At 39.9% G+C, this 15637-nt stretch overlaps 1 protein-coding gene across 3 annotated transcripts in view; it reads right to left on the bottom strand.

The window, feature by feature from the left end:
* Positions 1 to 15637, bottom strand: part of LYPD6 (LY6/PLAUR domain containing 6) — a 118119-nt gene that overhangs the window by 21751 nt on the left and 80731 nt on the right. For 2 of the 3 annotated variants that reach the window (XM_078070774.1, XM_036092563.2), the window contains exon 2: positions 6206 to 6394. In XM_078070774.1, the coding sequence (XP_077926900.1) occupies positions 6206 to 6323 (118 nt within the window). In that variant the 5' untranslated portion in view covers positions 6324 to 6394. Of the gene's footprint in view, positions 1 to 6205; positions 6395 to 11730; positions 11789 to 15637 lie in introns of those variants that run through there. The other variant, XM_078070773.1, reaches the window with a different exon arrangement.

Below are 15637 nucleotides of genomic sequence, written 5' to 3'. Positions count from 1 at the left end.
AAGAATGTCAGGGTGCCAGGAACGCCAGGGTGTCTCTGTCCGTTTCACTGATGTGCTTTTACATGCTGCTTATCAACTTAAGAGTTTTGCCTTTTATAAACAGAACTTTCGCATTTTTTTTTTTTAATCTGTAAAATTACCTGGCCTCTTTGAAAACTACAGACACTCAAACGCTTCATCTGCAGGACCAACTGTTCTCCCTCGCAGATGGCTGAGCCTGCATATCCCACTGGTGGAGATAATCATCTCAGGGTAAATTGCTTTGCCCACATGGAACCAATTAAGTATGCTATCAAAAATAAATGAAGGAGGAGGCATCAGCTTAAGGCCAAAATTATGGGCCAGCTTTAACTTTGATTTTCACCTTGCTTATATTTGCTTGCAGCATGTCATGGAGCTGACTGACAATATCCAAGAAGCTGACATGATCCAAACTCATAAACTGTCTAAAAAAGACAAGTAACTGCACCTTCTCAGAGGCCAACTATGTTCCTCCAAGTAGTTGGTGACTCATAATGATCATGAGTGCACGGACTGCCTTAAAACGGAAAGCAGCTTAGACAGAGCCACATTTCCCAAGGAGGAAATTTCTCTATGGGGAGACACACTCTCCCCATCATACAGTTATAACAAAACAGAAGTAAACTATTTTGTAAAACTACACACAAATAATGTTTATATCTCCACATCTTGCTGTCTAGATAGGTGGGTTACATTTGAATTGAAAGATTCTACTTAGATAAGTACATGCCTGAAGAATTTAAAACAAACGGGCTCTTTATTTATTTGAGAGAGAGAGAGCACGCATGCATATGAGTGGAGAGAGGAGCAGAGGGAGAGGGAGAAGCAGACTCTCTGGCTTAGCGGGGAGCCTGATGCGGGGCTCGATCCCAGGACCCTGAGATCATGACCTGAGCTGAAGGCAGACACTTAACTGACTGAGCCACCCAGGTGCCCCGACAAACAGGTTCTTAAATTTTAAAGCCACTCCATATTCTTATGGACACTCAAATTTGCTTATTTTGACAAATACAGGAAAACCCATACAAAATATTTTAGGCAACTGTCCTATTGGGTACATGAAAAAACTAATTTCACATGTAATATGTAAGTCAGTTTAAAAGAAGAACTTTAAAACAGCTTGTAAAATTTGAAGAATTATCAAAGTAAGAGTTTTGGGGGAAAAAAGGATGTAAACAATTTGTCACAGAAAAGTACTTCTCAAAAAATTATCATCATATTCACCAAGGTTTATGACTGCAAGCTAGCCGTACCACTTCAGCCTACATGATTAATTCACGAGAGCATCCAATTTTATCTGTCACTACAGCCAGTAAAACTTTTCGCTGGAATGTTGGATTAGTTATTCCTGGAAACTTTCCCATCAAAGAGATAAATTAAGAACTCTGAATGAAGATTGATGATCCAGCCACTATAAGAATAAACTTACTGAGAACCTCGCACTAATAAGTTGTAGTGTTCCCAAATTTGGATTATTTAATAGACCCTTCAAAATGATCTTTTGCAAGATTAGTGATACATTAAATTAAATACTGTTATTTCTTACACAAGGAGGCCTGGACTCTGAAGTTAACCCAAAGTATATCAAAATTTAAACAGGAATATGAGCTAAAACACTATGGTAGCAAAATGAAGCTTTGTTTCATATCATTTATCTCTGAACGTGTTTATCAGCACATATCACTGACAATTAACCAAATGATCTCCTTTTCAGTGAGTTTTACTTCCTATCTGTGTGAGTCTCAACCACAACTGTCTAATATTTGCCTATAGGAACTTGTATTTGCATCTTGGTTGGTAGTACTGATCCGTGAATCAGTAACAAGTCTCTTCAAACAGACTCAGTTTTAAGTGGCTAATTATAGCACAATACCAAGTAAATGGTTAAATTCTTCCCTCTGGAAATATTTAACCAAAACTAAGGTCTACAGATGAGCAACTGTCTCCAGTAACTTGCTAATTGATACTGCATCTGATAAAGAAGCCCTTTTTTTAAAAGGAAGGGAAAAGATTCCTAAGAGATGTGTTATTTTCTTCTTTGTTACTTCAAAGCATTACAGGGCAAGTAGAGTTTCAAATCGTTGTGGCCTCAGCTGTGAATGAATCTAATTTGGCTCTTGATCACAGAGTTAATAAGCTTAGTATTCTGTATTTCAGGGCATAAGTCCTTGGTCCCTCAAGAGTAGGTGATTGTAAAGAAGAAAAACGTCAAAGTGCCCAGTTACTTCCTGTAATATAATCTGTCCATTAGAGTCCCATGGTCAGACGTGGTTCAACCAACTATAATTCATTCGTAAGGCGATGGAAGAGATTTCATCTTTGTTTCCACCTCTTGGAACTTTTGCCTGGACAAAGGCCTTCAGTTATCAAAACTGTGGTGAGAAGAGAATCTTGTTTTAAAATGCATGCTGCTACGTAATGCATCCAAACTTGTTTTATTCTTGCCAAATTAATTCCCATTGTTTTGGAAACTGGATGCAAACCTAACATTTCTAGAAACCTAATAAAGTGAACTTCTTTCTGAGTTCTAGCAACAAAATATTGTCAGTATAACTTGAATACTAGGAACATATTTCTGACAGAAGTGCATTTTCTGGTACCTTTCTAGAGAGCGCCCTTACCCCCTAAGACTTACGTAGTATAGAATTATGAAGAAACTTCGTTGGCTCACTATCTGGGCATAAGCAAGCCCCCTGCAGGGATATAGCTCTTTGTTCCATGTGATTAAGGAAAGACTCACAATATGCAACCAGAGGAAAACTGGGTTTCTCAGGAAAGGTTTCTATTATAAGTAAAGAAATGGAGGCCAAGAACAGGTTGCAACCACTTAGGATGTTAACTTCTGCTATCTCGTCTGACGTCTGGAAACCAAATAAGTCACTCCATTTCTCTGAACACAAACTCCTGTTTTGAAGGTTTTATTGGTCTTTGGTATTTTAATCATAGGGTGGGAAGGAAATTCATCATTTTTCAGATAAAAAGAAAAGAAAAGCATATAAATTATAGAAAAGAATGTTATTGAGGACAGTGCCTCAAGTTTGAAAGCCATAAAGTTGATTTTTTTTCAAAGGTTAAAAACTTCAAAAATTAGGGAACCAGGGGGTGCCTCGCTGGCTTAGCTGGTAGAGCATGCAATTCTTGATCTCAGGGTTGTGAGTCTAGCCCCACACTGGATGTAGAGATTACTTAAAAATAAAATCTTTAAAAACAAACAAACAAAAAAAAACAGAAAAATTAGAGAACCAGAGATCACAGCAGATTAGTCATGGGATGCTGAACTCTCCTCACCAGGGTTTCAGTCTCACCACACTTATGATCTCTTAGGGCTGTTCGCAGCCCAGGGGAAATGAGTTTGTTTGCCTGGTGTAGAAAACTCGTGTGTCTTCTCAACATCTATGGCATCATTGACTTCTCCTTGGGTAGGTTCTGAGCGGTATCTAACATAAATGGAATCAGGCTCGCTCGCTAACCCCAAGAAAGTTGTTTGTGCCTCCATCTACAAAGTGAGGTGATTATATTAATAATTCAAAGTCAAAATAATCCCACTCTTCCCTCATCTATTTTTTATGGTCTATGTTCTACAGAAACCTGCTTATTTGTAGAGAGATCACTCCATCTAAACCTGGTCTAGTGGGTGCTGCTCAGGGGCAGAGGAACATGACCTTTTAAAAAATCAAAGTGTAAAAACAAGCAAACAAACATCAAAAACTTCTGAAATAGTGCAGAGAAATGTGAAGTAGGAACTGTTGACAGTAACTTCAATCCAGCAAGAATTTTTACTCCCAATGACCAGTTACAGAGACTCTGAGAACTCAGCCCAGAGCTGCTGGTGAATCATTTATGTGTGATCTAGCTTAGAAATGACATCTTCTAGCCTCCATAACTCAAGATCATATCAGAAAACCCCACCAATTCTTTCTATATGGGGAATTCTTTTTTCTTAAGACTTACTTATTTATTTTAGAGAAAGAGAGAACATGAGTGGGGGGGGAGGGGCAGAGGGAGAGAATCTCAAGCAGACTCCATGCTGAGTGCAGAGCCCAGTGTGGGGCTCAATCTCATGATCCTGAGATCAAGAGCTGAGCCGAAACCAAGAGCTGGCCACTCAACCAACTGAGCCATTCAGGTGCCTTTATTTGGTGAATTCTTTTTAATCAGGCCATGGCCTTATTTAATTAACACAGGCTACATGAGCGGAACTTTCCTGCCAACTTCTAGAGAGCAGGGGTGATTGCTTCTCTGGCCTGGCAGAGCTCATCCTTCAGAGATCCCATTTTGAAATGGACTTTTCAGATAGGGGTCCACTCAACCCTGGCACTGACCCACCACAACACTGGCGCAGGAGTGGTGTATGTGTGTTTGTTTTATTCTTGTGCACTTAAATCCAATCCCCTTGATTTTCCTCCCCACCCTGTGTGGACAATCACAGCCTCAGCGGAGGCCTGTTTTTCGGCCCAGTGACTATTGAGTCCATCACTGAAGCAGACAAAGAATCCCATAGAAACTGAAGGCTTTAGCAATCACAACTGAGACTGAAATCTAGGTTTTTGTTCACCAAGTCTAATAAAAAAAGCATGGCTCTTTGGAGGAAAGAACAAAATGCAATCCTAGAAAACACAGCAGGTATCCAAGCACCTTCTTTCCATGATTACTAAAATCAACAGGCCCGCAAAAACAAGGAGCCGGATAATCTTTCCACACAATTAACCAGTAGGCACCAGCCTTTACTGGTGAGAGTGTACAATAGCAGTAAGTCTGAAGGAACTATTTGCTGCCTGCCAAATGTATATTTGGAGTTAAAAAATTAGAGGGACATAGTTTTAGCAACCTAAGTTTACCATCTAAGCCAATTACAACAACATCCTAAGCAACGAACATCCAATTGACTATTATATATGTGCCTAGTATCTTATGGATATTCTTTCTCATTCACAAAATAATGCAACAGGGTGTGTATTATTTCATCCACTCTAGAAATGTAGAACTCAACACTTAACAAGATGCCTCTAACATTCATTGAGCATATACTGTGGCTCATACTCTGCCAAGTGCTTTGCATGCATTCCTTTATTTAACCTTCACAAAGTTAGGGAATTCCTTCCTTCCTTCCTTCCCTCCTTCCTTCCTTCCCTCCCTCCCTCCCAGAAGGCTGCAAAGCAGGTGAGCTAGCCACTAACCCAAGATCCAAGCCCCTGTGCATTCCATGGAACACCTCTCATCTAAACCAGAACACATACACATTAAATACTCTAACCATGTGGAGTCCTTGTGGCTGCCTCCACTTGGACTATAAGATCCTCAAAAGCAAGAACTGTGTTTTATTTTCCCTGACACCTCCCACGTCTATTACAACGCTTGACACACAGTAGACACTCAAAAAATGTTTGCTGAACAGAACATTTCAAAAGAGTAACATACCTCAGGGCAAATGCTAACGGTCAAAATATACCCAACATACCCGGCTCTCACCACCACGGGGGCCATGCAGAAGATGACTCAAACAAAGATAAAAGAGAGAAGATAAATACAGAGATGGAGACCAAAAGAGGAAGTAAAACTGCTGTGTTTCCCGAAGTGTGATCCTTAGAACACCATCAGTAACAGAAGCACCTGTTTTGTTTTGTTTTTTGCTTTCAGCAAAAATTCATGGGTACAGTCCCAGATATGTGCAATCAGACACTCCAGGGAAGGGATCTGGGCACCGACGTTATTACGCACTCCCTAGATGATTCTTAAACACAGGAAACCAAAAGGACAGGGAATAGGAAGTTGTGGGAGGCCAATCATGCTGAAACTGAGAATCAGAAGCACAGACAGGAAGACCAGCGATTATCTTGCCTCTCAAGGACTGATCTGTGACGAATACCTCTGCCTGGGACACGCCGGTTCACTTCGATAACTGACTGAGAGCTGGCACGAGTTAAAGGGAAGGGTGTTCAGAATCAGAGCGACTGTGCTGGGAACAGAGAAAACAAGCCTTAACAATCTGCCTTGAAATAAAAAACAAAGGCCCTATAAAAAGGTGAGGGTAAAGCATACAACGTCTTTGGGAGCATGTGCACCCCCCAATTCAATCAGCCAAGGTCCCCCCTGCATGGAAGGCTGACTTTTCCTGTGCATTGTTCAACTCACATCTTATTCAAAGTCAAGTGACACCTCTGCAGCAAAGAGAACCGAGTCTTACTTGAAGGATGGAGGTAGACAATGTCTTTCACTGTGAAGTCCCGCGATTGAGCGGCTTTCAGACAATCAGCCAGCAGGCTCAGGAACAGGAGCCAGGCCAGGGCAGGGCCAGGGTCCATGGCAGACTGAAGCGTCACTCATGCAGGGGGCCCGGGGGCCAGAACTTGGGACCACGGGAGGGAAGTCGCACCTGAAATATGAAGCAAGACTCATCTCAATGTCCAACTCGAGGAAACCATGGGAGACTTGGCAGAACTCCTGTGCTGGGAGGATGGGCTCGGGGCAGACAGGGAGCCAAAGGCACAAGGAAGTGCGTAGACATGGAGAGAAGCCTTATGAACGGTGATTTCAGAGCATTTAGGACATTCCAGCCCCAATCTATTCTTACTCAAGTAGCTAAAGCTCCACGGGTAGCAGTCCCCTCTCATATCTAGCAGAGATGGTATCAAGAGAGATTGGATTTTAATGAAATCCAGGTACTTTTGCCAGAGGGCCAGGGGATGTCTGCCAGAATGCAACAATAAGTAAGTCAGGTACAAAAGTTCAAGAGCATTTCCTTGATAATGGTGAAGTCCAGGTATGAGAGTGCAGGCTTTCTGGGTCATGGTGCCCAAGAAAACCTATACAGGGTAGGCTTTCAGATTCGGAAACGAAAAAAGAAAAGAAAAGAAAAGAAAAGAAAGAAAAGAAAAGAAAAGAAAGAAGGAAGGAGGAAGGAAGGAAAGAGAAAGAAAGAAGAAAGAAAAAGAAAGAAAGAAAGAAAGAAAGAAAGAAAGAAAGAAAGAAAGAAAGAAAGAAAGAAAGAAAGAAAGAAAGAAAGAAAGAAATGTAGGTAAATTGGCCTCTCCCAAAACAAAAAGTATCTTTGCTGCTCGAAATCTCCTTAACATAACTAACAATATTGGCCGGGTGCTACTGAAGCCCTTTCCATGTATCAATTAATTCCCCCAACAATCCTATGAGGTAGGCACTATTACCATCCCATTTTGAGTAAACTGAAATCCAGCAGATAAGGAGAAGAGTTGGTTCAAACCGAGACAGTCTGGCCACTGAATCCACATTTGTAAATGCTAGGTGTTATTCTGTTCTTCCAATGACTGATTCAAGGTGTATAAACTTCGACTAATAAAATGAGGTAAAAGTATCACTGTAGCACTAACCAGTCATCATTGTATCCTTCATTCTGGTTCTGTCCTTTTCAATTAAAATCCAGAGCAGTAAAATCTTTTACTAGGGTTGAACTGTCCAGCTTACTAAGAATGTAGATATATATCTTAATTTATATGTATTAATTGCTTGCCATCTTACTGCTTTCCTATAGAATCTGTTCCTCATGTTCTACTCTTTTGTAAATACCATCGTTCTATTGCCCACACAAGGGGTCATGTTAGATAGTCACTTCATTTTAAACTGGCAGAAAAAAACCACCAGTTGGACATTTTGTTTACAAATTTTAATATGAATATTCAATGAGATTTTTTAAAAAGCATAACAAAATAATTCAATGAGATTTTTTAAAATATTCAATGAGATATTTTAAGAAGTATGACAAAATAAATTTCTAATTATTTTGTCAAAATAAATAGATCAAGAGTAAATACATCATAAAACAAAATCAATAGGGAAAACCAATATGAACTAATCAGATATTAATTAATATTTATCAAAGCAGGATAGAAAGTATAAAAATGAATACAGAAACTAGAACATTCTAAGGAGCTCAGAAATAGATACAGCTATTGACATGATGTAAGTAATTTTTCAAAATTATAGAACAGGAAAATATTAACTGAATAATATTCTGATAACTTAATTAAAAACTGGAAAGATGAACCAAAACCAAACAATGCACAATACACTCACATTAACTCCAGATGGATTGATGCATTCATTATTTTTTAAAAACAGACAAACTTAGGAAATAAGATTGGAACTCTTATCACCTGGTAGCAGCTTGATGATGCCAGGCTTGCCAATTTCATGCTTACTCCCCATCTTCTGTTTACATTTGGTTCCCCAGGCGAACGTGCATTCGAGAAGGGAATGAGCTGCTTGTTCCCTTAATAAGTGTGACTGCCAGGCACTGTGCTAGGCACTTGTTTGAAAAATATGATGAGGCAACAAACAAATATTAACGATATTTTTCATTTGCCAGGTGACAGAGACAAACATAATCTCCTCTTCAATGAATGCAGTGGTGCTTCATTTTATTCATTTTACACGCACTCTGGCCAGCTGGGATTACAGCTGAGGAATGAATCTGCTCTGCTTCAGCAGCCCCCCCCCACCACCCTGCTCCTCACAGTCTGCAGCCCCGGCCCAGGGTGAGAGGGATGGCCAGGAAAGCTATCTGGTTTTCTTTCAATACAACCTAACATTAAATATCAACTAGCTGCCAACCTAAGTTCTTTATAATGTGAAACTTGCTGGCAGCACCAGTACTTCACATGCAGCAAACAACGCAAGTGGCATGATTTTATTAAAGCATCCCTCAACCACGGTATTCCTTCCGGTTACCGATTGAAAGGTCTCCCTCTGCACAGTACTTGCACTAAGCAGTATGCGTTAGTTAATGTCATCAGAAATGAAACGTACCCAGCCCCAAATCTTCACTGAACAGCACGGGTGTATGACTATGTGTGAGTAATGGACAGAGATATTGGCTAGACACCTGGATTTGAAACCTCGCTCCAACATTTTCTTGCTGTGCAACCTTGAGCCAGTTATTTAACCACTCTGTGCCTCAGTTTTCTCATCTGCAAAATGAGGATCATAATACTACCTACCTCAAAAGTTTCTTATGAGAATGAGGTAACAGAGTAAAGCACTAATAACAGTGTCTGTCACACAAGAAATACTGTGTAATATTTCCCAATATTTTTACTACTATCATTTTGTTCAAAATACAGCTTTAAAGTCAATGTAGTTTTCTAAGTCAAGGTAACTATGATGTAAATGTTGTGTTCTAAGTGAAAGAGAATATGGTGCCATGAATTTGGGTTCAACACACAGCTCCCTTTCCTTAAATCAGAAAAAATACAGCAATTTCCAGAACTACTGGAAATCCGCACATGTCTTTCACCCCAACATCTGCTCCATGGCTAGTCAGGCAGGGACAAAGCAGGTGGGAGACAGGGGGAGGGTACTTCCTGCCATGGACATTTTCATATTGCCAAGGCTCCTGCAGACCCAGGTGACTTCCTGCCATCCTTCAGCAAGCAAGCAAACAGATGGGTGATGCCCGTCTACACTCTCCCCGTGTCGCCCCCAAGATACTCTGTAAGGCCTGTGTTCCACCTCCATGACCTTTACACATCTCCGTTAGATTTTACTTGTTAGAAGATGTTGAGAGAGCACAGGTCACGAGCACACCATCTTATATCCCTTTGAAGGCGCATGTCTCTGTGGATGTGTCCTCACACATGTGTTTAATGTAGAATTTCCGAATTCTTAAAGTAGCTGAAATTTTATGACCCCCAACACGTTTTACTCATGAAATTGTTCCTTCTTTAGAAAAAAAGGAAATCTGTATTTTCTAAGCTTATATATGATTAGAAGAAGGACTGAAAGGCTAGATACCAAAATGGTTTAGGATTTCTGATAATTTTAGTGGTCTTTTTTTGCTTCATTTGTAGGCTCAAAAATTTCTGATCAGCATGTATTACTTCAGTAGAGTGTTTTTGTATATTCATAATATTGTACCACCCATCCCCTAGTCCAGAACATTTCCATCACCCCTCCAGAACTCTTGTACCATTAGCAGCCACTCCCAATTCCCTTCTCTCCCTAACCCCTGCAACCACTGATCTACTTTCTGTCTTTATGGATTTGCCTACTGGAACATTTTGTGTCAACAGAATCATACAACATTTAGCCTCTTGCGTCTGGCTTCTTTCAGTTGGTATAATGTTTTTAAGAGTCATCCATGTGGTAGCATGAATGGGTACATCATTCCTTTTTGCAGCTGAATAATATTTCCTAATACGGATGTAACACATTTGTTTATCCATTCATCGGTTCATGGACATTTGGGTGGCTTCCACTTTTTGACTACTGGAAATAATTTTGCTCTAACACCCACGTTCACACTTTCGTGTGAACATATGTCTTCACTTTTCTTGGGTATAGACCTAAGAGTGGGATTGCAGGGTTTTATGGTAACTCTGGGTTTAACTTTTTGAAGAACTGCCAAAGTTTTCCACTGTGGCTGCACCATTTTACATTCTCATCGGCAAAATATCAGTGTTCCAATTTCTCCATATCCTCACCAACCCTTATTTTCATTAATTTTTTTATTATAGCCTAGTGAGTGTGAAGTGGTATATCATTGTGATTTTCATTTGCTTTTCCCAAGTGATATGATGCTGAACATCTTTTCATGTGCTTACTGGCCATTTGTAGATCTTCTCGGGAGTAATGTCAATTCAAATCCTTTGCTCATTTTTTAATGGGTTATTGTCTTTTTATTGTTGAGTTAAAAGAGTTCTTTCTATATTCTGGACTCTGGACACTTTTCAGATATATGATTTGCAAATATTTTCTCCTTTTCTCTGTGTTGACTTTTCACTTTCTTTTTTTTTTTTTTTTTTTAAAGATTTTATTTATTTATTTGACAGAGACAGACACAGTGAGAGAGGGAACACAAGCAGTGGGAGTGAGAGAGGGAGAAGCAGGCTTCCTGCGGAGCATGGAGCCCGATGTGGGGCTCGATCCCAAGACCCTGGGATCATGACCTGAGCTGAAGGCAGACGCTTAACGACTGAGCCACCCAGGTGCCCCGACTTTTCACTTTCTTAATCAATGTGTGGGCTTCATCAAAATTTTAATTTTGATGAAGCCCACACATTGCTTTTTATAAATCTAGATTTTGTTCCCTTATACAAGTCAAGCCCAACATAGCACTAAGAAAAAAAAAATCTGCATACAATGCACTGTAAAAGAACTTGTTTACTTTGGGTAGCCAGGGCTATATTTTCCACCTCTCTTTCCCATAAGAAAAACAGAATGGGCAGAACTATTTATTAATATCACCACCAACTGCTTACATTCCTGCAGTAAATCATGACACACTACTCACTCTATTAGTATATTCTGGGAACTAAAATATGAAAGATGAGCTACATGCATTCACAATTAGTCTAACCATTACTGAAATATGGGCTCTGCTGAGGGGGATGTATTTTTTCTGTACAGATTCTCAGTAGGCAAAGAAGCTTTAATCCTTAAGCCTCCCAGATATGATGCTGGACATGCTCAGATAATATGAAGGGTCTTTTCTAGGACCTTGATGTTTTTCTCTGGAGGCCACTGTGCCTTTGGACTGTCCTAGACATTTAGAAAAGATGTTGCATTTCCATTTTATGTGCTGCTATTTGACTACGCACTGAGGACCCCATCCCTGACTATGGTTCTCTTTATGAAGAAGTACACTCTCATTTTCACAGCTCTGTGACCTTTCATTTGTTATTTATGAGCTTTTGCAAATCTAACACCACTCTGACAGATTTAATTTGTGCTCTAAATTACCTTTGCATGAGTTACTCAACTGCCAGTTTTATTCCAATGGATTACTTGCTACATTCTGAAACAGAAAAAAAAAATTAGTTCGAGATCTGTTTGACTTCCTCCACTTGGGAGAAAGTTGAAAAGAGTTGCGTTCTGATTTTTTACTCCATGATAATACTTGGTATAAAGGAGGATTTCTAATACTGGTCAGGGAGGCAAAGTGATAGACAGGTCAAGTTTTACAAATCCATACCCTAATTGCTATTTTATATAGAGTCCATAAAATGAGACACTCCCAACTCCTTAACTGGTCACTAAGACAATTAAGCACTTCCGGAAGCTACATTACTGAGGTACCAGTTACCAAATGACAACACCTCAGTATTAAATCAATATACAAGCAATTGTGAAGTAGAGAAGTAATGCAAATCTAAGGATTTTCCGATGCTATTCATGCTGAAGTTTGAAATGCCTAATATGAGAACAAAATGAAATTCTGAAGCCTGAAAGATCATGAGAAATCTTGACTTCATTTTAGGTATGTATAATCGAGGCTTGGTGGTGCCTTAATGACTTGAGAAAGTTAATCCAGCTCCCAAAAGTACAAATTAAAGACATGTCTTCACAAAACTAAGACTACTTACATATATCATCCCAACTATAGTAACTTCTCACAATGTGAAAATTGCTTATAACATGGTGGTGGTTTACAAACATGCCTTCAAGTTCATTGGCATGTCTCCATTGAGAGGGAGGGTCTACATCCTCTCCCCAACCTTATAGACCAGTTGACCAGAGTATGGTGGAAATAACACTCTGTGGCCTTGGAAGCTAGGTCATAGAAGGTACTTCAACTTACACCCAGTGTTTTGGAGCACTCAGCCATGTAAGCAATCTGAGTGCTTTGAGTGCCATGATGTGAGGAAGCCCAAGTAGTCCACACAGAGCTCCTGAGACTTCGTGAAGAGACAGTGCTGCCCTACTAGTCCCCAGCTGCTCCCCCTTCACTGCCTGCTCCTTTCCAGCTCCAGCACGGTCTGATTACAACTGCATGAAGACTCCAAGCGAGACCTGCCTAGCCAAGCCCTTCCTACTTCCTGACCCACATAAACAATGAGAAATAAAATGATGCTACTCCATTTTGTGGTGATCTGCTATGTAGCAGTAGACATCTGGAATATGAGGAACTGGTGCAGGAGGGCTAACTAGGAATTATAATGCCACTCATGAAGATAATCCCATTTTTCACATTGGTGGCAAGGTACAGAAATCCAAATCAAACAGGCTGTAACTAAAATGGGGGTAGGGGGAGAAGGGGAAGAATTTTACTGTCTCATCTGACAGTCCAGCTTGGACATGGCTGGACTTTTAATCCTCTTTTCAGGAACTTCTCACCCTCAACTCTATTCCTCTCATTTGCCTTTATTCTCATTCTGGTCTTTCCACACTGTGGCCACCAGCAGCTTCAGAAGCATTCCCAGACTTTTTCCCAACTGTTTCAGGAAAAAAAAGGGGGGTGTGATCCACCCTTGGACCACAACTGGCCAGGGGAATGTGGCATTCCAACTGGCTAGAGCTGGGTCATTAGCATGTCTCTTGGACAAACACATAGTGTCAACTTCATGTAAATCACATGGTTTGAGAATAGGGGAGGTATTGGTTTCCCAAAAGAAAATCTAGGTATTGTCATGTGAAGAAAAAGAACTGAATGCTGGCCCAGCAAAATCACACAGACGTCCCTAAAATTAACAATACTAACTTCTAGTAACCTCATTAACCTGAAAGTGCAAAATGAAGCTAACGATGGCTCAAATGAGTATTTCTGCAAATGCCAGAAGGTGGGGAAGTTACCTGTTGGCATGATTTCCTTCTCTAAAAATAGAATGCCATGCCATCACAACTTTACAAATCAAAACATAAGGCACCCCAATAAACATTTTTGCCCAAGTTAGTTTGAGATGGCTTTCTGCCCCTTGCAACCAGGAGCTCTGACCAATTCAAGAGTCTTCTAAAAGAGGTCAGCCACCAGCTTAAATTTTTCTTTGTAACATATATGCTTTTGACATTAATACTTCTTTAAGGTTTATCAACAAAAAGGTTAGAGTTGGTTTTAAAAAATGTCAATAACAGGGGCGCCTGGGTGGCTCAGTTGGTTAAGCATCTAACTCTTGATCTCAGCTCAGGTCTTGATCTCAGGGCCATGAGTTTAAGCCCTGCATTGGGCTCCATGCTGGGTGTAGAGCCTACTTTTAAAAAGAAGTTTTAAAAAATGTCAGTAATAGAGAACTACTCAGAGATTACCTTTCAGACCTCATAGACACTGATGTTTCATTTCCATAAGTTATAGGGAACTTTAACCTTGTACCTTTCCCCAGTTTGATTTAAAGGTCAATTGCATCAAAAATGCTTTAATCCCCAAAGGATAAATGATGCCTGGCCAAGTATGCCCAGCAGTATATTCACATTTCTAAAAGATGTTATATTAACTCTCTTCTGCTTGTTGGCTGTTTGCTTGTTTGCTTCCTCAATCAATTTGAAGTTTCTAGAGAACTGATGAGAAGGCATTTTGAAGTACAAACAGCCACAAGGGGATGGAGTCAAAGAACTCTCCAGGCTGGAACGGAACACTAGGTACATTTCAGTTCCAGCCTGCCATTTTTTACTTGCCTGGAAGGGAGTGGTGGTTTGGAGAAATTTTTGCTTCGGTGTCTTTTGTTAAATGTTTCCATGTGATTAAGAAGGTTGTATTTTCAGGGAATTTTCATCCTAGACACCCTCCAAAAAACTTGCAAGTTCAAAATGTTTGAACATATTATTATTAATTCTCATTTTCAACTTATTAACAATCACTTAACCTAATCTTGATTCTCACCCAGGACCGAGAAGAACCAATCCACATTAAATATTATTTCCTATTTTGCATGGAATAGGGTTTTGCCCATGGTTCCAAGAATCCTAATCAAGTTTTTGTCCAAAGGCCTTGAAAGTTGTTTCCAGTTAGCCATTTATAACTCAAGTTCAAGAAAACTGTAGTTGCTAGTTTTATAGGTATGGAGATCCCGTTCCAAATTTCTTATAGGGTAGGAGAGCCAGCCTGTACTCTCTCTTCTTGTGGGAAACATGAAAAAAATAAAATCAAATGGCCAACATCAAAACAGTGGCTTAGGTAAAAATTCTATGGCTATCATTTTTCAAATCACTGGTAGCTAAGTACTAAATCTTAACCAATTTTTCTCATTTAATAAAGAATATGTTTCTAAAAACAAATCTATCCATGCACTCATCCTCTGAATTTCTGATCAACCAATACCTTGCGCTACACAAAACATGTCTCCTGAGAGTGCAAAGACCATTACGGTTTCATTTTGGTGAAAGGGTATTGGGGTCTGTGAAAACTCACAGTCCAAACTATAATTTGACTATTTCCTCACCCTGGGTGTGAAGGCAGAGGTATGTATCAGATGACCTCCTGACTCAGTATCACTGAGGTGTGAATTCTTCCTTTGTAGTGCATCATCTTCATTTACAAGCCTCCATAAATAATGGTTATTAAAGAAGTCTATTATTGTAGCAAAACAGAATATAATAAGATTTTACATAGTAGTATTCATCCAGGCAGAAAAAGATGTAGGAGTTATTAATAAAAGAAGATTGTCCTTGATAATAGGAACTTTTTATTCTTGCATCTAAATTTACTCCCTTCTTAGAGAAAAAATACTGAGTAGCTTCTTGTGGATGAGGAAATGCAGGCATCTAAGTAGACCCCACTCCCTGACTCCCTGACTGCTGATACTGAAAGAGCCACATAAGATTTCTCTATTCCTCTCCCCTGCTCATTACTGAGTTTTCCTATCTCTGTTCCCCAGTTGTCCTCCTTGTTCTCTATCTTACTAGCTCATTCATTCATTCCTCATCCTCTACAGGGCAA

The sequence above is a fragment of the Halichoerus grypus genome, chromosome 4, assembly GCF_964656455.1.
Source record: "Halichoerus grypus chromosome 4, mHalGry1.hap1.1, whole genome shotgun sequence".
NCBI lineage: Eukaryota > Metazoa > Chordata > Mammalia > Carnivora > Phocidae > Halichoerus > Halichoerus grypus.
Note: the sequence above shows the minus strand (reverse complement) of the source record. Positions and strands in the feature narration are given on the sequence as shown.